The sequence below is a fragment of the Lipotes vexillifer genome, unplaced genomic scaffold (assembly GCF_000442215.2).
Source record: "Lipotes vexillifer unplaced genomic scaffold, Lipotes_vexillifer_v1.1 scaffold100, whole genome shotgun sequence".
In the NCBI taxonomy this organism is placed as follows: Eukaryota; Metazoa; Chordata; class Mammalia; order Artiodactyla; family Lipotidae; genus Lipotes; species Lipotes vexillifer.
In genome coordinates, this window is record NW_006774075.1 from 3,227,669 (window position 1) to 3,248,982 (window position 21,314).

Genomic DNA, 21,314 nt, shown 5'->3' on the forward strand with positions numbered 1-21,314 from the left:
TTTATTATTTTGGTGAGGTTATTCTAATACATGTATTGTTCCATAGGCCTTACATTAGCTGGCTTTTGGAATGCCATTCAATTAATTCAGCTACTTCTAGTCCCCTTAAAAATTTTTGCTATGTTACTTTGATGTCAAGAACCATGTTTTACTTACCTTTGTGTCCACACAGTTTCTTGTATGTAAATGCTTAATAAGTTGAAAGCTGAATTTTGCCGTGTGCTGTCCTCTCACTGTTGTGGCCTCTCCCATCGCGGAGCACAGGCTCCGCACACGCAGGCTCAGTGGCCATGGCTCACGGGCCCAGCCGCTCCGCGGCATGTGGGATCTTCCTGGACCGGGGCACGAACCTATGTCCCCTGCATCGGCAGGCGGACTCTCAACCACTGCGCCACCAGGGAAGCCCTTGAATTGATTTTTGATTGAACGAATGAGTGCACGGAAGAAGAGAAATCTAGATGGCACATTCCTTAAGGCTGGGACAATGTCTTAGCTATCCTGGAATTGCCAGTGCTTCACAGAAAACCTATCAATAAATGCTTCTTGGTTAAGTCGTAGCTGTTAGATAAGGAGATGCTGTCTATTTATTCTTGGCATAAGACCCCAGAGAACAGAAAGAGAAGGGGGGAAAAATGGAGTGCTAAGTATAGTGCTAGGCCCCCTCACAACTGTTACCTCAGCTAATTGTCAGAGCATCTTGTCAACTGGGTATTATTTTACTAAGGCAGAAACTGAGTTCTGAAATTTAAGCACCTCGCCCAAGTTCACACAGCTAGCATCACAGCCTCATAATATTTGGAAGTCATTTGCCATGTCGTTGTGTGCACTGCCCTGTTTCTGTAGAGATTGGAAGGTTATTATTTTCCTTTACAATATTTTCCTGTTATTTTCCTTTATAATAAAACACAAAACACACAACTTTCTGATTTCCCCTGGTGCATCAGAGACGCTGTGGCTCTAGAGGAAAGAGCTCCTCCTCTTGCCTTTCAACAACAGACGAAGCAGGAACAATGGAGTGAAAAGCTACTCCCCTCCCCCCACCCCGCAGGTCGTTTTCTGCCAGCGGAACGCAGGGGCTGGAACCTTCAGGCGTGGGGGGGACCAGAGAGGAACGGACACACGGCCCGGCAGTTGCCTGGTAACGCCCGCTGGAGGAGTCCCTGCGTAATAAGGTCCCCGAGAAGTGTCACTGGCCCTGAGTGGGAGCTCGTACGTAGCCCGTTCTCTCCCCACTAGCAGCCTGCCCCCGCTGCTTGGCGGGCTAGGACAGGGGAAATGTTGCAAGAGGAGTCGGATCTCGCTCTCATTATTGCCCAGATAGTCCAAAAGCTCAAGGGCTCCAATTTGTACGCTCAGTTGGAACGGCAGGCCTGGGTAAGTGAGGCTGAGTGGGAAGGGATGGAGACCAGCGGGGCCGTGGCGGTGCTTCGGCCTCCTTCTGCACCCCGCTGACCTAAGCCGAAGCCCGCCTCGGGTCTCTCCAGCTCCGCTCCTGGGCAGGGAAAAACCTCCCTTCCAGGTGTAAGCTCCACTTGCTCAGCTTCAGGCGTGAGAGTAATAGATTTTTTTTTTTTTTTTTTTTAAAGAAAGGGGGGGCACATCACGCTTTTCTTCAGGCCAGAGAACAGCTGAGGCTCTTCATTCATATTGTAGTCTTTTACAGGGCCTAATTTTTTAAGCTGCTGGCGTCAGTGGAGGTAGGTTGGACTATACCTTCCTTCACTTTTTCCATCCTGTAGGTGGGTTTGAGCCCCCAGGTACATTTTGGCTTTCGCGTCTATTTATCACCTTCTTGCACTCTACCATCCCTGCAATGATTGCCTGTCTAACCGTCCACTGGGCGTTTATCGAGTATTTTCTAATACGCTAAGTTCTTTGGATGCAGAGATTGATCAGGAGATCTTTCCCTTTTTTTTGTGAATGTGATAAATGGAATCATACAGTATGTAAAATTTTGTGCCTGGTTTCTGTCATTTTGCATAATGCTTTTGAAATTCATTCGTGTTGTTGGTATTTCAGTAGTTCTGTTCCTTTTTATTGTTGAGTAATATTTCATTGTTTGGATGTACTACGATTTGTTTATCCATTCATTGGTTGCTGGGCATTTTTGGTTATAGAGCTATGGGTTGTTTCTGTTTATAGAGATTATGAGTAAAGCCAATACATGTTTTCTGGTATAGGTTTTGTTCTTTTGTGTGTTTTTTTTTTTTTGCGGTACGCGGGCCTCTCACTGGCTGTGGCCTCTCCCGTTGCGGAGCGCAGGCTCCGGACGCGCAGGCTCAGCGGCCATGGCTCACGGGCCCAGCCGCTCCGTGGCATGTGGGATCTTCCCGGACCGGGGCACGAACCCATGTCCCCTGCCTCGGCAGGCGGAGTCTCAACCGCTGCGCCACCAGGGAAGCTCTTTGTTTTGGTTTTTAGTTTTCTCTTCTCTTGGATAAATACCTAGGAGTGGAATTACTGAGTTGTATGGTAAGTGTATGTCTATAAGAATCTGCCAGACTTTTCCAAAGTGGCTGTATTATTTTGCATGTCCACCAGCAGTTATGAGGATTGTTCTGTATCCTTGCTAGTGCTTGATTTCAGTTTTTAATTAATTAATTTTTATTTATAATTACACTCCTCTAGTAGGAGCATAATGATATCCCATTGTGGCTTTAACTGCATTTGCCAAATGACTAAAGATATTGAGCATCTTATCAAGTGTTTATATCTCCTTTGGTGAAGTAGTCTGTTCAAATCTTTTGCCTATTAAAAAAAATTGTGTTTGTTCTCATATTGTTGAGTTGTAAGGATTCTTTATATATGGCATAAGTCCCTTATCAGATATGCAGCTTGCAAATACTTTCTCCCAGTCTGTGGTTTATCTTTTCATTTTCTTAACTGGGTCTTTCAAAGAGCAGAAATTTAGTATTTTGAAGACATACATTTTTATCAATTTCTTTCATGATTTGTGCTTTTTGTGCCCTGTCTAAGAATCTTTGCCTCCCCCAAGGTCTCAAGAAGTTTCTCCACAGTATGGAGGTTCCTTAAAAAACTAAAAATAGAACTACAATACAACCCAGCAATCCCACTACTGGGCATATACCCTGAGAAAACCATAATTCCAAAAGAGTCATGTACCAAAATGTTCATTGCAGCTCTATTTACAATAGCCAGGACATGGAAGCAACCTAAGTGTCCATCGACAGATGAATGGATAAAGAAGATGTGGCACATATATACAATGGAATATTACTCAGCCATAAAAAGAAACGAAATTGAGTTATTTGTAGTGAGGTGGATGGACCTAGAGTCTGTCATACAGAGTGAAGTAAGTCAGAAAGAGAAAAACAAATACCATATGCTAACACATATATATGGAATCTAAGAAAAAAAAAAAGGTCATGAAGTACCTAGGGGTAACATGGGAATAAAGACACAGACCTAGTAGAGAATGGACTTGAGGATATGGGGAGGGGGAAGGGTAAGCTGTGACAAAGTGAGAGAGTGGCATGGACATATATACACTACCAAACGTAAAATAGATAGCTAGTGGGAAGCAGCCGCATAGCACAGGGAGATCAGCTCAGTGCTTTGTGACCACCTAGAGGGGTGGGATAGGGAGGGTGGGAGGGAGGGAGACGCAAGAGGGAAGAGATATGGGAACATATGTATATGTATAACTGATTCACTTTGTTATAAAGCAGAAACTAACACACCATTGTAAAGCAATTATACTCCAATAAAGATGTTAAAAAAATGAAAAATAAAAAAAAAATAAATGGTATCATGTCAGGAGGGAAAACCAGAAAACGATAAATTCCATATGTTTAAAAAAAAGAAAAGAAAAAAAAGCTTCTCCTATGTTTTGTTCTAGAAGTTTTATTAGTTTTAGCTTGCACATTTAGATCTAGAATCCATTTTAAGTCAGTTTTTGTATATGATGTAAAGCTTTTTGTCGTTGTTGTTTTTTGCATGTGTATGTCCAATACCATACCTATTTCTAGTACTTATTTGTTGACAGATCTGTCCTTTCTCCACTAATTTTCTTGGCACCTTTGCTGAAAATTGATTTAGTATACACATACACACGTACGCACCCGTGCATGCGTGAATATTTCTGACTCTATTCTGTTCCATTGATCTATTTGTCTATTATTATGCTAATACCACACTATTTTGATTTTTATAACTTTATAGTAAGTCTTGAAATCAGGTAATTAGTCATCCAACTTTGTTTCTCTTTTTCAATATTGTTTTGACTACTCTAGGTACTTTGCTTTGCCATATGAATTTTAGAATCATCTTGTAAATTACTACAAAAAACTTACTGGGATTTGTATTGGGGTTATGTTGAATGTAGGGATCAATTTGGGGAGACTTGACCTCTTAACAGTATTGAATTTTCTGGCCAATGAACATGCTTTGTGTCTCCATTTATTCTTATCTGCATTTTCTCTCATCACTGTTTTATAGTTAAGTACGCAAATATTGCACGTATTTTATTAAGATTTTCCCCAAGTATTTCATGTTTTTTTGATACTATTAACATGCTGACTTTTTTTCTCATTTCAGTTTCCAATTACTTGTTGTTAGTATACAGAAATAAAATTGATATTTGTATATTTACCATGTATCCTGGGGACTTACTAAACTTACTTGTTAGTTATAGTACTGTTTTTGTAGATTGCTTAGTATTTTCCAAGTATATGTGTCATTTGCGAATAAAGATGTTTTACTTCTTCCTTTGCAATCAGTGTGCCTTTTAGTTCTTTTTCTTGCCTTGTTACACTGGCTAGTGACACCAGTGCAATGTTGTATAGATGCTTTTTGTTAGGTCGAAGAAGCTCTCTTCTATTCCTGGTTTTCTGAGTGTTTTGTTACTAATTGATGTAGAATTTTGTTAAAATACTTTTCTTGTATCTGGAGAGATGCTCATGTGATTTTTTATATATGTTGATATGGTGAATAATACTAATTGGTTTTGGTTGTTAAACCGATTTTGCATTCCTAAGATAAATTCTACTTGGCTATAATGCATTGTCCTTATATATTTCTTGATTCAATTTGCTCATACTTTGTTGAAGATTTTGTGAGTATTTGTATAAAGGACATTGGTTTATAGTTTTACTTTAACATCTTTGTCTAGATTTGATATCAGGTAATGATGATCTCTTTTTTTTTTTTTTTTTTTTAACATCTTTATTGGGGTATAATTGCTTTACAATGGTGTGTTAGTTTCTGCTTTATAACAGAGTGAGTCAGTTATACATATATATATGTAATGATGATCTCTTAAATTGAGTTGAGAAGTGTTCCCTTCTCTCCTGTTTTCTGGAAGAATTTGTATAGAATTGATATTATTTCCTCCTTAAATGTTTGGTAGAATTCCCAATAACGTTATTGGGGGCTGGAGTTTTCTTTGCAGGAACATTTTTTAATAAAAAATTTAATTTTTAAAACATGTGTGAGGCCATTCAGATTATCTTGTTGAATGTTCCACATGCCCTTGGAAAGCATGAGCATTCTGCTGTTACTGTACTATACATGTCAATTAGGTCAAGTATATTGACAATTTTGTTCAAGTGTTCTATATCTTTACTGAGTATGGAGGCTTCAGTCAGTATAGTCAGGAGTCAAGCTAGGCTTGAGTTTTGTTATTACTGTCATTAGCTTCAGTGTACCACAAGCTTCAAATTCAGTGGGCTGCTGTAACTTTGTGCTTAGAAATAGTCCTGGGATACTGGAGGGTTTTTCTCAGCGTCTGTATCCTCAGTTTTCATTTGTCTCTTTTGCCTGTACCACAGAGGGAGGTCTCTCGCCACAGAGGGAGGTCTCTCTCCATGCTCTGATCCCTTCCTCAGCAATAGTCTGTTGTTTGTTACTCAGTCCTAAGCTCATGGTAGATACAGGCGTTTTCTGTCCTCCTGGTCCTGTCTCAGTCCAGGTGCCTTGGGAGTGGGTCTTTGACAATGTTCCTTTCTCTTCTGCTTTTGGCAGCCAAACTTTGCCTTGTGGCAAATAATGGGTGAAAGAGAGATTCCTGCCTCTTCCTAGTTGTGGCTTACCTCTGCTATGTACTGGTACAGGATTTGGGGCCCGTGAGAGTTTTCTTACGTTTCTGCGAGGAAGACAGTTTTTGTATCTATCTCACCCCCAGAAGCAACAAATTATTGCCTCCCTCAGAGGCTTAAGGCCTCTTCCTCAAGTGAGAGGAGAGTTTGGGCAAGGTGGCATGGTTGCATGCTTGTTTTGTAGTGGTAGCCTATCCTTTCTTGCACACCTGTGCCACAGAAGGGGGCTCTCTGCAGTTCCTGCTCTCCGTCCTGATGGAGACCTATGGAAAAGAGCATGCAAGTGAGTGTGAATTCCCCTTGGGTTTTGAGCTCCCAGTGTTTCTCATCTGACATGCTAGCCCACATCTAATCAATAACAGTTAACAATTTTAGCTGAATTCTTCGGTAGCCTCCTTTTCCTCCTGTGCTTTGCCAAATATGAAATAGTTTGGAGTCCCATCTGTCTTTAGAGGGGCTTGTTACTCTTTGGAATTTAGTTCACTTGATTGTCTTAAAACTTCAGTATTATGGTGAGTTGAAAAGTTATGATTTTGTAGATTATACCACTTTTTCTCATTGTTAGGGTGGGAGTGATGTTCCTTATTCTGGCTGTCCACATCCTATGCATTAGCAGAAGTCCAATAGTAAGTGCTGAAGGATTGAATCTATGTCAGTGAGAAAGATTGGTCTGTAATTTTCCTTTCTTGTAATGTCTTTGACAAGTTTTATATCAAGGTTATACTGGCCTGATAAAATGGTAGGGAAGTGTTCCCCCCTTTTTGCTTTTCTATTTGATACAAAAATGTTATGAGACTGTGTTATTTCTTTCTTAAATGTTTGGAAGAATTCTCCATTGAAACCTGTGTCTCAGATTTTCTTCTGAGAAGGTTTTTTATTTTGTTGTGTTTTGTTTTTAATTAGTAGACTTTATTTTTTAGAATGGTTTTAGGCTTACAGAAAAATTGAGTAAAAGGTACAGAGTTCCCATACATCCCCTTTCCTTATATACTGTTTCCCTTATTATTAGCATCTTGCATTAGTGTGGTACATTTGTTACTATTGGTGGACCAATCGATATTGATACATTATTATTAAAGTCCACAGTTTTCATCAGGGTTCACTGTTTGTGTTTTACAGGTCTATGGGTTTTGACAAATGTATAATACCATGTATCTACTATTCCAGTATCTTACAGAATAGTTTTACAGTCCTAAAAAAATCCCCTGTGCTCCACCTACGCATCCCTCCCTCTTTCCAAGCCCCTGGCAACCACTTGGTTTTTACTGTCTCTATAGTTTTGCCTTTGAAAATGTCCTATAGTTGTAATCATAACAGTATGTAGCTTCTTCAAATTGACTTCTTTCACTTGGCAATGTCCGTTATGTTACTGTATGTCTTTTTGTTTCTTGATAGCTTTTTTTTTCTGAATAATAATATATTGTGGGGATGTATCAATTTGTTTATACATTCACTGTCTGTTGAAGGACATCTTGGTTGCTTCCAAGATTGGCAGTTATGAATAAAACTGGTATAAACATTCCTGGGTAGATTTTTGTGTTGACATAAGTTTTCAGCTAATTTTAGTAAATACCAAGAAGCATGATTTCTGGCTTGTATGGTAAAAATTTGGTAGAAACTGACAACTTGTCTTCCATTGTGGCTATACCATTTTTGCATTCTCACCAGCACTGATTGAGAGTTCCTGTTGCTCTACATTCTCACCAGCATTTGGTGTTATCAGTGTTTTAGATTTTGGCCATTCTGATAGGTGTGTTGTGATATCTCACTGTTGTTTTAATTTGCAATTCCCTAGTGACATGTGATATTGAATATCTTTTCATGTGTTTATTTGCCGTCTGTATGTCTTCTTTGGTGAGGTGTCCCTTCAGGTCTTTTGCCCATTTTTAATTGGGTGTTCTTATTGTTGAGTTTTAGGAGTCTTTTATGTTTTGGGTACAAGTCCTTTATGAGATATGTGCTTTGCAAATATCTTCTCCCAATTTGTGGCCAGTCTTTTCATTCTCTTAGCAGTATCTTTCTCAAAGAAGTTTTTAATTTCAATGAAGTCCAACTTATCAGTTTTTTTCTTTTATGGATCATGCTTTTGGTGTTATGTCTAAGAATTAATCACCGAACTTAGATTTTATCCTATGTTATCTTTTATTTTTTTTATTATTATTATTATTTTTTCAGTACACAGGACTCTCACTGTTGTGGCCTCTCCCATTGCGGAGCACAGGCTCCGGACGCACAGGCTCAGCGGCCACGGCTCACGGGCCCAGCCGCTCCGCGGCATGTGGGATCCTCCCGGACCGGGGCACGAACCCATGTCCCCTGCATCGGCAGGTGGACTCCCAACCACTGCGCCACCAGGGAAGCCCCTTATGTTATCTTTTAGAAGTCTTATGGATCTGGGTTTTACATTTATGATCCTTTTTTGTTTCTGCATGTGGATGACCAGTTGTTCCAGTACAATTTGTTGAAAAGACTGTCTTTGCTCCATTGAACTGCCTTTGCTCTTTTTTCAAAGATCAGTTGACTATATTTGTGTTGGTATTTCTGAGTCTCTATTCTATTCCATTGATCTACTTGTCTATTTTTTTTAACATTACCACATTGTCTTGATTTTGGTAGCTTTATAATAAGTTGAAGTTGTCAGTCCTCCAGTTTTGTTCTGCTTCAGCATTTTGTTGCAAAGATTTTAAAGAACAGATTCAATTTTTAATAGATATAGGAGTATTCAGATTTTCTATTCCTTCTATTGTCAGCTTTGATAAATCGTGTTTTTCAAAGAATTTGTTCATTTAAATAACATAAATAATTGGCTTAAAGTTGTCTATAATAAACTGTTATTTCTTTTTAATGTCTGAAGTCTGTCACAGTTTCTGATTATGAAAATTTGTGTGCATGTGTGTCTTTGAACAGTTTTGCTAGGTGTTTATCTATTTAATTGATCTCATCAAAGAACCAGTTTTAGCTTTGCAGTTTTCTCTTAATTTTGGATCACATCTTTATTATTAATTTTCTCCTATTTTGTTTGGGATTGATTTGCTGTTCTTTTTTTAGTTTCTTGAGATGGAAACTTAGATCATGGATTTTAAGACTTTTTTCTTTTCTAAAATATGCATTTAAGGCTATGATTTTTCCCCTAAGCACTACTTTAATTGCATTCCACAGTTTTAATGAGTTATATTTTTACTATCCTTTTGTATAAAACATTTCCTAATTTTTTTTGTCATTTAAAAAATTTGGCCCAAGGGCTATCCTGAAGTATATTGCTTAATTTCCAAGCCATTAATATTTTCTTTTTTGTGTGTGTACTTTTTTCGAAGTATAGTTGCTGTACAATATTATATGTTATAGGTGTAAAATATAGTGATTCACAATTTTTAAAAGTTGTACTCCACTTATAGTTGTTATAAAATATTGGCTATATTCACCATGTGGTACAATATATCCTTGTAGTTATTTTATACCTAATAGTTTGTACCTCTTAATCCCCTACTCCTATATTGCTCCCCCCTTCCCTCTCCCCACTGGTAATGACTAGTTTGTTTTCTGTATCTGTGAGTATGCTTCTTTTTTGTTTATTCACTAGTTTAAAAATTTTTTAGATTTCACATATATGTGATATCATATAGCATTTGTCCTCCTGTATGACCTATTTCACTTAGCATAATGACTTCCAAGTCCATCGATGTTGCTGCAAATGGCAAAATTTTGTTCTTTTTTATGGCTGAGTAGTATTCCATTGCATGCATATGTGTGTGTGTGTGTGTGTGTATGTGTATATATATATGTGTGTGTATATATATTTTATATATATATATATATATATATATATAATCTCCCATCTTCTTTATCCATTCATCTAATGATGAACACTTAGGTGGCTTCCATATCTTGGCAATTGTAAATAATGCTGCTATGAACATTGAGGTGCATGTATCTTTTTGAATTAGTGTTTTTGGTTTTTTTTGGATATGTACCTAGGAGTGGAATTGCTGCATCATATGGTAGTTCTATCTTTAGTTTTTTGAGAAACTGCCATACTGTTTTCCATAGTGGCTGTACCAATTTACATTCCCACTAACAGTGTAGGAGGGTTCCCTTTTCTCCACATCCTTGCCAACATTCGTAACTTGTGTTCTTCATGATAACTATTCTGACAGGTATGAGCTTTCAATGTGCATTTCCCTGATGATTAACACTGATGAGCATCTTTTCATGTGCCTTTTGTCCATCTGCAGTTCTTCTTTCAAAAAATATCTATTCAGTTCTTCTGCCCATTTTTTAATCAGGTAGTGTTTTTTTATATTGAGTTGTATGAGCTGTTTATATATGTTGCATATTAATCCCTTATCAGACATATCGTTTGCAAATATTTTCTCCCATTCAGTAGGTTGTCTTTTTGCTTTGTCAGTGGTTTTCTTTGCTGTGCCAAAGCTTTTAAGTTTAATTAGACCACATTTGTTTATTTGCTTTTATTTCCTATGCTTTAGGAAATGGATCCAAAAATTATTGCTGTGATTTATGTCAAAGAGTGTTCTGCTTATACTTTTCTCTAGGAGTTTTATAGTATCTGGTCTTACATTTAGGTCTTTAATTCATTTTGAGTTTATTTTTGTATATGGTGTTACAGAATATTCAAATTTGTTTTTTTACATGAAGCTGTCCAGGTTTCCCAGTACCACTTATTGAAGAGACTGTTTTTTCTCTGTTGTATATTCTTGCTTCCTTTGTTGCAGATTAATTGACCTTAAGTGTGTGGGTTTATTTCTGGGCTCTCTATCATGTTGCATTGATATATGTGTCTTTTTTTTTTTGCGGTACGCGGACCTCTCACCATTGTGGCCTCTCCCATTGCGGAGCACAGGCTCCGGATGTGCAGGCTTAGCGGCCATGGCTCACAGACCCAGCCACTCCGCGGCATGTGGGATCTTCCCAGACCGGGGCACAAACCCGGGTCCCCTGCATTGGCAGGCGGACTCTCAACCACTGCGCCACCAGGGAAGCCCTATGTGTCTGTTTTTGTGCCAATACCATACTGTTTTGATTACTGTAGCTTTGTAGTATGAAGTCAGGTAGCATGATTCCTCAGCTCTGTTCTTTTTCTCAAGATTTTCTTGGCTGTTTGGGGTCTTTTTTTTTTTTTTTCTTGCGTTATGCGGGCCTCTCACTGTTGTGGCCTCTCCCATTTGCGGAGCACAGGCTCCGGACGCGCAGGCTCAGTGGCCATGGCTCACGGGCCCAGCCGCTCCACGGCATGTGGGATCTTCCCGAAACGGGGCACGAACCCGCGTCTCCTGCATCGGCAGGCGGACTCTCAAGCACTGCGCCACCAGGGAAGCCCTGTTTGGGGTCTTTTGTATTTCCATACAAATTTTAAAATTATTTGTTCTAGTTCTGTGAAAAATGCCATTGGTATTTCGATAGGGATTGCACTGAACCTGTAGATTGCCTTGGGTAGTATGGTTATTTTGACAATATTGATTCTTCCAATTCAAGAACACGGTGTATCTTTCCATCTGTTTGTGTTGTCTTCAGTTTCTTTCATCAATGTCTAGCAGTTTTCTGAGTATAGGTCTTTTACTTCCTTAGGTAGGTTTATTCCGAGGTATTTTATTGGTTTTGATGTGATGGTAAATGGGATTGTTTCCTTAATTTCTCTTTCTGATTGTTTTTTGTTAGTGTACAGAAATGCAATAGATTTCTGTATATTAATTTTGTATCCTTCAACTTTATTCTGTTCATTGATGAGCTCTTGTTTTCTGGTGGCATCTTTAGGATTTTCTATGTATAGTATCATGTCAATGTTATTGATTTCCAGCTTAATGTCAGTGTTGTCAGAGAACATTCTCTGGCTGATTAAATATTTTAAAATTTGTTGAGGCTTGCTTTACAATCTAGTATGTAGTCAATTTTGCTGCGTGTTCCACATGCACTTGTAAATAATGTGTATCTGTCACTGTTGGGTCAGGTTGGCTATATATGTCACTGAAGTCCTGGTGTCAGTTATGCTGTTCAGCTTTTCTGTAATCTTATTGAATTTTTTTCTGTTACCAGCTATTCAAAGATATATGTTTAAATCTCCCATCATGCTTGTATATATGTCTATTTCTTTTAATTCTCTAAATTTTTTATTTTTTTTTTATTTTAAGGCTATTTCATTGGTTGTATATAGCTTTATATTGTGATAGCTTCCTAGTGGATTAACCCCTTAATCTTTATGAAATATCCTTCTTTATCTCTAATAAGTTTCTCACCTTAAAGTCTGTTTTGTCTGATGTTAGTATAGCCACAACAGCTCTTTTTGGTTAGTCGTTGCATGGTATGACTTTTTCCATACTTTTATTTTCACCCTTTCTGCATCAGCATCCTTGTATAGTTGTTTTTTAAATCCAGGCTGACAAATCTTTTAATTTTATTATTTAGTATATTTACATTTAATGAATTTACTGATATATTTGGTTTTATATTTCTTGTCTTAATATTTGGTTTTTTAATTTGATACATTTGCTTCACATTCTGCTTTCTCTCTTTTCTTGTATTCTTTTGGATTATTCAGATTTTATTCAAATATTTTTGTTGTTCTATTTTCATCTCCATTAATGTGATAGTTACACATTATTTTACTGTTATTTATGTAGCTACCCTAGAGGTTACAGCATTTATTCTTGATTAATTGTAGTCTTGAATAAACTAATTTTTTTTTTTTTTTTTTTTTACTATTTCCCTGTAATGTAATGCTAGAACTTAGAACACTTTACTTATTTACACCTCTTTCCTTTGTGTTATTTTTGTTATGCATTTTATTTTAAATTCCACAAGACATTGCTATTATTCTTTTGTAGCATAAGTATTTAGTCAATATTTGCTGGGGTTTATTTTTGTTTTTTTTTGGTTTTGCATTTTAGTATTTTTAATGGTATTGCCAGCATCAGTGCATTCATTATGTGATTTTTCAGAAAGGAGTTGAAATCCTCTGACCTCGATTCTGATTGTTTCTGATTTGTAGCTGAACTGCCTGAATGGGAAAGTTAAGACTATCTTAAGAAAGAAAAAAAGTAATATTTACTCATTTTTGACCAATTTTTATCCTTTTTGTTTCTCATTAATCCCTCCTACTTTTCTGTATTTACCCTGGGATTATTTTTCTTCTGCTATAGCAACTCTTTTTAGTATTTGTTTCAGTGCAAGTTTCTGGGTGACAAGCTGCTCAGTTTTACTTGTCTGATGATGTCTTTATTTTTGAAGGATTTTTTTTTTTTCTGTGCATAAATTTCAAAGTTGTCAGTAATTTTTTTGTCAGCCTGTTGAGACATTTCATTGCCTTCTGGCCTCTTTGTTTTCTGTTGTAAAGTCAGCCATCAGGCTTTTTGTTATCCACTGAATGTATGTCCCTCACCTTCACTCTGGCTGTTTTAACATTTTCTATCTTTGATTTTCAGCAGTCTTGTTAAGATGTGCCTTGGTGTGTTATTATTGTTGTTTGCATTATTATTATTATTATTATCATTTAATTTTTTCTGGTTTGAGTTTGTGGGGCTTCTTAAATCTGGGGTTGATGTCTTTCTCCAGTTTTGGAAAATTCTTGGTCATTATCTGTTTGAATATTTGTTCTGCCACATTTTTCTCTCCTTTCTTTCTGAGACTCCAATTTGTATGTCTATTAGATTTTTCACTGAGTCTTACTTATCTCTAGTACTCTTTTTCTTTACTTTACATTATTTTTTTCCTCTGTGCTTCAGTTTGGAAATTTTCTTTTGGCCTTCTTTCAATTCACCAATCCTGTTTTATGCTATTTTATATCTCTTGGTAAATCCATCTAATGAATTCTTATTTACATTTAGTGTATTTTTCAATTCTAAAATTTCCAAATGGTTCTCTTTTATTGATTCCAGTTCTCAGGTAAAATTACCTGCTTTTCATCTACTTTGTCCAGTTTTTCTCTTTTAAAAAAATATAACTCAATTGTTTTAAAGTCTTTGTCAGTTAACACCAAAATCTGGATCATATGTGGATCTCTGTCTATGGTGTTATTTTCTTTTATCTTTTATTCATCTGATTTTGTCTGCTAGCATGCCTAGTAACTTTTATTTGTTGCCAGACATTGTGTCCAAAAAACTGTAATGCCTCCTTTCTTGAGGGTTCACTCTCCCCTCCACTGGGCAGATAGTCCTGTGACTGATTCCCTTAATCCAGTTAGGGAGTGTGCTGGTTTGAGGCTGAGTTTTACTTTAAGGCTCAATTTTCCTCTGGTTCTTTCCTGGCTCTCACAAGTTTTCAGCTAAGAATTTGATATACTCTAAGGGTCTTTGCCCTTTGGGTCCCAGACTCTAACCTTTTTCTTGTCAGACTGCTAAAAAACTTTTTCACAGGTTTCATGCTTAGGTTTGTAACCTTCTACCCCACAGAGTTCTAGTATTCAAAAAGTTTCTTGGGAAAACTGGCCATGTGCTTAAGATCTCCAAGTCTATGCAACACCTCTGCTTATTTCTGTGTCCAACCTTGGTAGCCCTCCACCAGGCTTTGTACTGGGTTTGTCCTGATTCTCAGCCTTCTGTTCATGCTCAGAATAATGATCCCAGGGAAAATGTTGCTACAGAAGCCAATTCGTCTCTCAAGATTTTTTCTCTTTCTGTTTCTCTAGTTCTTGTTCTCTCAACAACTCTTTTCTGTCTTCAGATATTTGGATTTTTGTTTGTTTGGTTGGTTCTACTAGTTGTTCTACATAGGGATGCTGATCGACCACCAGCTCCTACATACAACTTGGAAACATAAAGCCTATTTTGTGAGGACTGAACAAGATAATATGCCAGGCACATAGTAAGTACTCAGTATAGAATAGAAGTCTGAGTTAAAAGTCCAAGTGGAATATCACTCCTTTTTTTAAAACCCCTCAATGCTTTTCATTGCCCTTGGAAAAATGTACAGAGTCCTTGATTAGGCCTACAAAGCTTGGTGGCATTGTTCTTCACACTCTACTCTTCAGCCATAACTGTCTAAGCTTTATAGATCTTCCATAACCTTACAGTTTAGTTTAGGTACTTCTTTTTTTGTGATCCATAGTACCTGGAACTTTATTTTTTGTAGTATTTAAACATCTGCCTTCCCCGCTAAAGTCTGTTTCATGAAGGCAAGAAAAGACTGTCTCTTGTCCTGCTGTTTTTTACACCTAGCATAATGACTGGCCTGAGAAGGGTGCTCAACATGTCTTTATTAAATGGAAAAAATCCCAATTCTTCTTTTTTGATGTTCATTCTAACAGTATATATTGAGTACCTACTATGTGCCAGTTACTTTACTAAATGATAAAAGAATACGAAAAGCATCTTTACCTTAAGGAATTCAAAGTCTGCTGTGGCACTCTGCTTTTCTTTAAAAATGTTTTTCCTTTAAATATTTCTTTTTATTCTAATTTGGGATATAATAAGTCAATAGTTGTTTCTCAATTTTGTAAGAAAGCCTGAAGTTTCAGAAAATAAGCAGTAATGACAAAATTATTGAAGATTTTTGTATTTCACAATTACAAATAAGAGATTCATGACCTATATAAATTAAAACTTCATTTGGAGATTACTGCCCTGAAGACATATTCTTGTTCCTTTCTGTTTTGAACTCCACTTCTATTAATTCAATGTGATTCTTTCTTTTGATTATTCAACAAATATTTATTGAGTGTTTACTATGTGTCAGGCACAATTCTAGGCCCAGGGGATAAAACAATGAATAAGATAAAGTTCTGCCCTCATGGCAAGATGATAGTATTACAAATAAATACAGGTCCATAATCCCTTATCCAAAACCTGGGGGAAGATACGTTTTGGAATTCACATTTTTCAAATTTTAGAAAGGTAATTCATACATACTTGTATGTTATTTAATATCCTTACCATTGTCTTACAGCACCTTGTAATTATACACATTAATATTAATGTAGCAAAATGTATGAATTTTTACACTAAGTGTGATAAATGAGGACTATAAATAATCTCATGTCTATTCAGGTCAGATCAGATTTTCCTACCAAATGAGTTCAAGTCAGGACAGATTTTTGCCACTAATTCAGTTATGAAAAAACTTTGGTTTTCAAAGCTTTTCAGGTTTTGGAATTTCCTGTAAAGGATTATGTATCTATGTAACATCAGGCAGTTAATTGCCTTGAGGTAATAAAAAGTAGAGCAAGGAGGAAAGATAAAGGAGGGTAAGGAGATGGTTACATGGGAAACTCAAAAACATGTATTTGGCTGATTCTTAAGATAAAATAAGAGATCTATAACATTATAGATTCATACTTTAAAAGAATATAATTATAAATCCTTTAAAAGTAATGTAATGTAGTCTTGGGCTTGAAAAAATAAGTGATAACAATTTTGCCTTAGTTTATATCCAATAGCTCAGACATTTAATAGAAATCAGTTAACTCTTAAAAGGCAACTTTACAATCAGCTTTGATAATATACATTTAGACAACTGGCTGTTTATTTGTTACACGCCTTTAAAAATGTAATCAGGAGGGCATTTTCCTGCTATGAGCATTTTCTGTACTGCCTTCATTTTATCTGAGTATATTCAGAAAGTGCTACAGCAGTGTTGGCCCAACCTAATTAGAAAAATAAAAATCACACCGAATACTTCAAAGACAAATATAAATGATTTTCAGATTTTTCACTTGCCACTAGTGCTTCTCTTTTAGTATTAAACATTGACTTTATTTTAATGTATCCTTTTATATATTGAAGTTTAATTATTTAAGATCTTGGTATAGTAACATGGAATTTTGTGTTTCTAGAAAAAGCTTATGGGGGCTTCCCTGGTGGCGCAGTGGTTGAGAGTCCGCCTGCCGATGCAGGGGACACGGGTTCGTGCCCTGGTCTGGGAAGATCCCACATGCCGTGGAGCGACTGGGCCCGTGAGCCATGGCTGCTGAGCCTGCGCGTCCGGAGCCTGTGCTCCGCAGCGGGAGAGGCCGCAACAGTGAGAGGCCCGCGTACCGAAAAAAAAAAAAAAAAAAAAAGAAAAAGCTTATGGTTTTTGATTTCTGAGTTTTCCTAAATTATGAAGTCAACCTACATCTTAAAATTGAATTTGTTCACTCATCCTCTAGACATTAGAGTGATAGCCTAATTCCAAATTTGATCTCTAGCACCAGATCAACATTGTTATTTTGTATCGTGCATTATTTGTGTTTAAAATGGATGTTGTGTAAAACCTCAAATGTTATTTCCATTCCATTAAGTGCTTAATAAGTCTTGTTGCTCAGATTGTTATTATAAATAATAGAATTGTGAAAGGAAGGAATCTGAAAGAAGATAAGCTTTGGAGAGAGAAGGAATAATATAACTGATAGGATGTTGTCATGAGTCTAGAACCCCATAGCATCTTAATGCTGGTGTCCCTTACTAAAAAACTTATGAAATTGTATCTCAAATATCGTTTGATATTCATCATTATTAGAAATATGTACCATATATAGAGAGTTTAGAGATCGTACAAATGAGAGAAGAAACTGACATTTATTTATTATTTATTTTAGGGAAATGAAAATTAAATAGATTTAATTAAATAGATTTTAATTAAATACATTTTCTGTAAGGCATGGATGGATAGAACATATATAAAGTCCTGTGCCATGATTAGAGCTTATTATCTTCTGTCTTTTTTTTCTCTGTAGGGTGGGATTGGTATATACTAGGGAAAGTTCCATATTGAACTACTGCATTTATTATATAAATTAACAATTCAGTGACTCTGATTGTGTTTGATGTGAGCCAGGGAGTGGTATCATCCTTACCAATATCTACCTTGGCTACTGTCATGTCCTTTCATCTTGGAAAGTAAGACAGTGAAGAAATGAATCATGGTATACAGGATTTCAAAATAAGGAACCTCTTGTCTCCATAGAATTTAGGTACTTGAGGGATTAGATAACTATTAAAATGTGGATCTGCTTTGTGTAAGTAAGTACATCTCTTCATGTTTTATTTCAGTACTGAGTTGCTTAGAGGTCATGTAGGGTTCTTGAATTAGGTAAGGCCAAGTTGAAATGAGAAGGAAAAGTACAATATATTATGATAGGAGGCTAAGAAGTAAAGATGTAGAGTAAGGGGCATAAGACAGTCAGTGCTGGCAAAGAAGGGGGTCAGCTTGGGGACATCAGCAAAAGAAAGCCAGTGAAGGATCCATCCTCAGGTGAGAGAAACCAGAGTAGAGTTCGAATTATACAATACAGATTCAGTATTAAGGCATGGTCAGCTTGCACAGAGCCAAAATTTCCAATTTGAAACTAAAACTCATTCTTGGCTACAATGCACGTCCACTGGAACTACGGGCCTTACATAAACAAATCTGGTTTACAGTTTTAGAAAGAACCAAAAGTATTAGGAAGAAAAGGGGGTACCCAATTCAACACGTTTTAATTGAGCCTCTTTTCTCTGGTGGTGATGGGCTCTTGAGAAGAATTCGACGAAGTACAAAACAGTTACGTTAATGATAAGAATGTTTGCGTTTGATGCGGGAAAGGGCACTATTTCCTTTTTTCTTTTTTTCTTCTCCCTTAGCTTTTTGTTTACGTCACTAAATACGTTTTCAGTTCCACAAGAGTGAGGGAGGACTATGTGTTGGTTTTCTTTTTATACTGAGGAACTGGCATGTAGGACGTGTTCAGTTAATTATTGAAATAAGAATGCAAATGAATAGGCATATACTAGGGTATAACTATACTAAAAGGAGACCCCTGGGATTGGAGAAGGCTTGGATGGCACTCAAGGTGGGAAGATGGGAGTGAATTCCCAATGTAGGAACAGTGAGAAGGCTAAGCAGAAGGTTTCTGTTGTAGGGTACTTCTAGAGAGATGAGATTATATAAATTGGGTGGGACAAGATTTTTAGAGGCTTGTAAATGCCAGAATGGGTTTGTCTTTATTTTATAGGCAGTGAAGTGGTCATTGAGGTATTTTGAGGAGGGTGAAGACATAAAGGTGGCTTTTTGGGACACTAGTCAGGCACTGGTGAGCAGGATAGATAGGAATCCAGAGAGTGTTCCCCCTTCATCCTCCACTTTATTTCTTCCTACGTTCTATTGGAACTTTGACTATTCTACAAACCGATGGTGCACAAGAACATTCCCATGCCTCTGCTCAGTCTGTCCTCTCAACCTCTATGCCTTTGCTCCCCTTTTCCAGTTTCTTCAATTAGAGTTAATTGTTCCTTTCTCTGTGGATGATACCTCTGTTGTAACATATTTTCTTATAGCTATCTTCCTTTCTGGACTAAAAATTCCAAATACAAGGACTATGTCTTATTCCTCGTGTTCCCCGTGGTTTTGTTTTATGCACTTTTATTTGTAACCTTTTTTTCCACCTGTTTGGTTTTGTTGTTGTTGTTTTTTGCTGTGCCACGTAGCTTACGGGATCTTAGTTCCCCAACAAGGAATTGAACCTGGGCCACAGCAGTGAAAGCGCCAAGTCCTAACCCCTGGACCACCAGGGAATTCCCGTTCCATGGGGTTTTGCAGGTGTAGGCCTAAGGAATCTTTAGTGTAATGCATTCATTGAAAACATGTTTATGAAGTACTTACTATGTGATAAGTATTATTTTGGTATAGAGATGAAAGACAAGTCCTCTAGAAACCTATAGTCCAGTGCAGTGGTTCTCAAAGTATGGTCTGTGGACCCGTGGTGGTCCCTAAGACCCTTTCAGATCAAAACTGTATTGTAAAATACAAAGGCCTTTTTAAAAAAAATTCACTGTGCTGACATTTGCAGTGATGGTACAAAAGCAATGGTGATGGGTTTAAATTGGAGAACTAGTACCAAACTGTACTAGTAGTCATTGCATTCTTCACTGATATACATTCACAGTTAAAAAGAAAAAGTTTAATTTCAGTGTACTTGATCAAACAGCAAACAATTATTTTATTAAATCTCATTTCTTGAATACACATTTTTTAAATATCCTGTTTGAGGAAATGGAAATTATGCATAAGGCACTACTGCTGTATATTGAAATAAGATGATTATCTAGAGGAAAACCACTTTAGTGATTAACTAATTAACTGAGGTACAAGCTGAACTGCTTTTTTTTTTTTTTTTTTTAATGAAACATCTTTACTTGTAAGAGTAAACTATTGACACACTGTTATTCAGACTTGGATATTTGGAAGATATTTTCTTTAAAAATGAGCAAAGTGAGCCTGTCACTTCAAGGAAAACTGTTATGTGTTGCCAGTGATAAAATCCAAGCTTTAAATAAAAATCAGATTCTGGAAAACTTGTATTATCACTGTGACTACATAAAGACTTTTCTGATGATATTGATGGTGATATTAACAAATGTTACTTTTTGACATTGTTTAATGAAATGTGTCCACTGCATCACTTAGTTAATATATTTGAAATGATCAGTACATAATGTTACAAAATCATGTGTAGGTAGAAGATTGATTCAAAGTGCAAGGCAGATTGCTACATGTTTTTCTAATAAAGTCTGAAAAGTTTATTGATGTTCAGATTCCACATTGCAACTAATCTTTAGGAAACTACTACTTGTCAGATTTAGTGTACTATCAAAGGAGAACATCCACAGTATCTGAAAAGGATATTAAAAGATGATTATCGAGGAAAACCACTTTAGTGATTAACTAATTAACTGAGGTACAAGCTGAACTGCTTTTTTTTTTTTTTTTTTTTAATGAAACATCTTTACTTGTAAGAGTAAACTATTGACACACTGTTATTCAGACTTGGATATTTGGAAGATATTTTCTTTAAAAATGAGCAAAGTGAGCCTGTCACTTCAAGGAAAACTGTTATGTGTTGCCAGTGATAAAATCCAAGCTTTAAATAAAAATCAGATTCTGGAAAACTTGTATTATCACTGTGACTACATAAAGACTTTTCTGATGATATTGATGGTGATATTAACAAATGTTACTTTTTGACATTGTTTAATGAAATGTGTCCACTGCATCACTTAGTTAATATATTTGAAATGATCAGTACATAATGTTACAAAATCATGTGTAGGTAGAAGATTGATTCAAAGTGCAAGGCAGATTGCTACATGTTTTTCTAATAAAGTCTGAAAAGTTTATTGATGTTCAGATTCCACATTGCAACTAATCTTTAGGAAACTACTACTTGTCAGATTTAGTGTACTATCAAAGGAGAACATCCACAGTATCTGAAAAGGATATTAAAATATCCTTCCCTTTTCCAGTTGCATATCTGTGTGACACTGACTTTCATATACATCAATCAAGACAACATAGTGC

General features: G+C 36.6%; 1 protein-coding gene across 2 annotated transcripts in view; it reads left to right on the forward strand.

Moving 5' to 3' along the window:
• The first annotated feature begins 994 nt into the window (after positions 1-994).
• TBC1D19 (TBC1 domain family member 19) overlaps positions 995-21,314 on the forward strand; it is a 160,685-nt gene continuing 140,365 nt past the window's right edge. Inside the window, exon 1 of one of the 2 annotated variants that reach the window (XM_007448810.1) lies at positions 995-1,374. In XM_007448810.1, coding sequence (XP_007448872.1) covers positions 1,276-1,374 — 99 coding nt within the window. In that variant the 5' untranslated portion in view covers positions 995-1,275. The remainder of the gene's footprint in view (positions 1,375-21,314) is intronic. The other variant, XM_007448811.1, reaches the window with a different exon arrangement.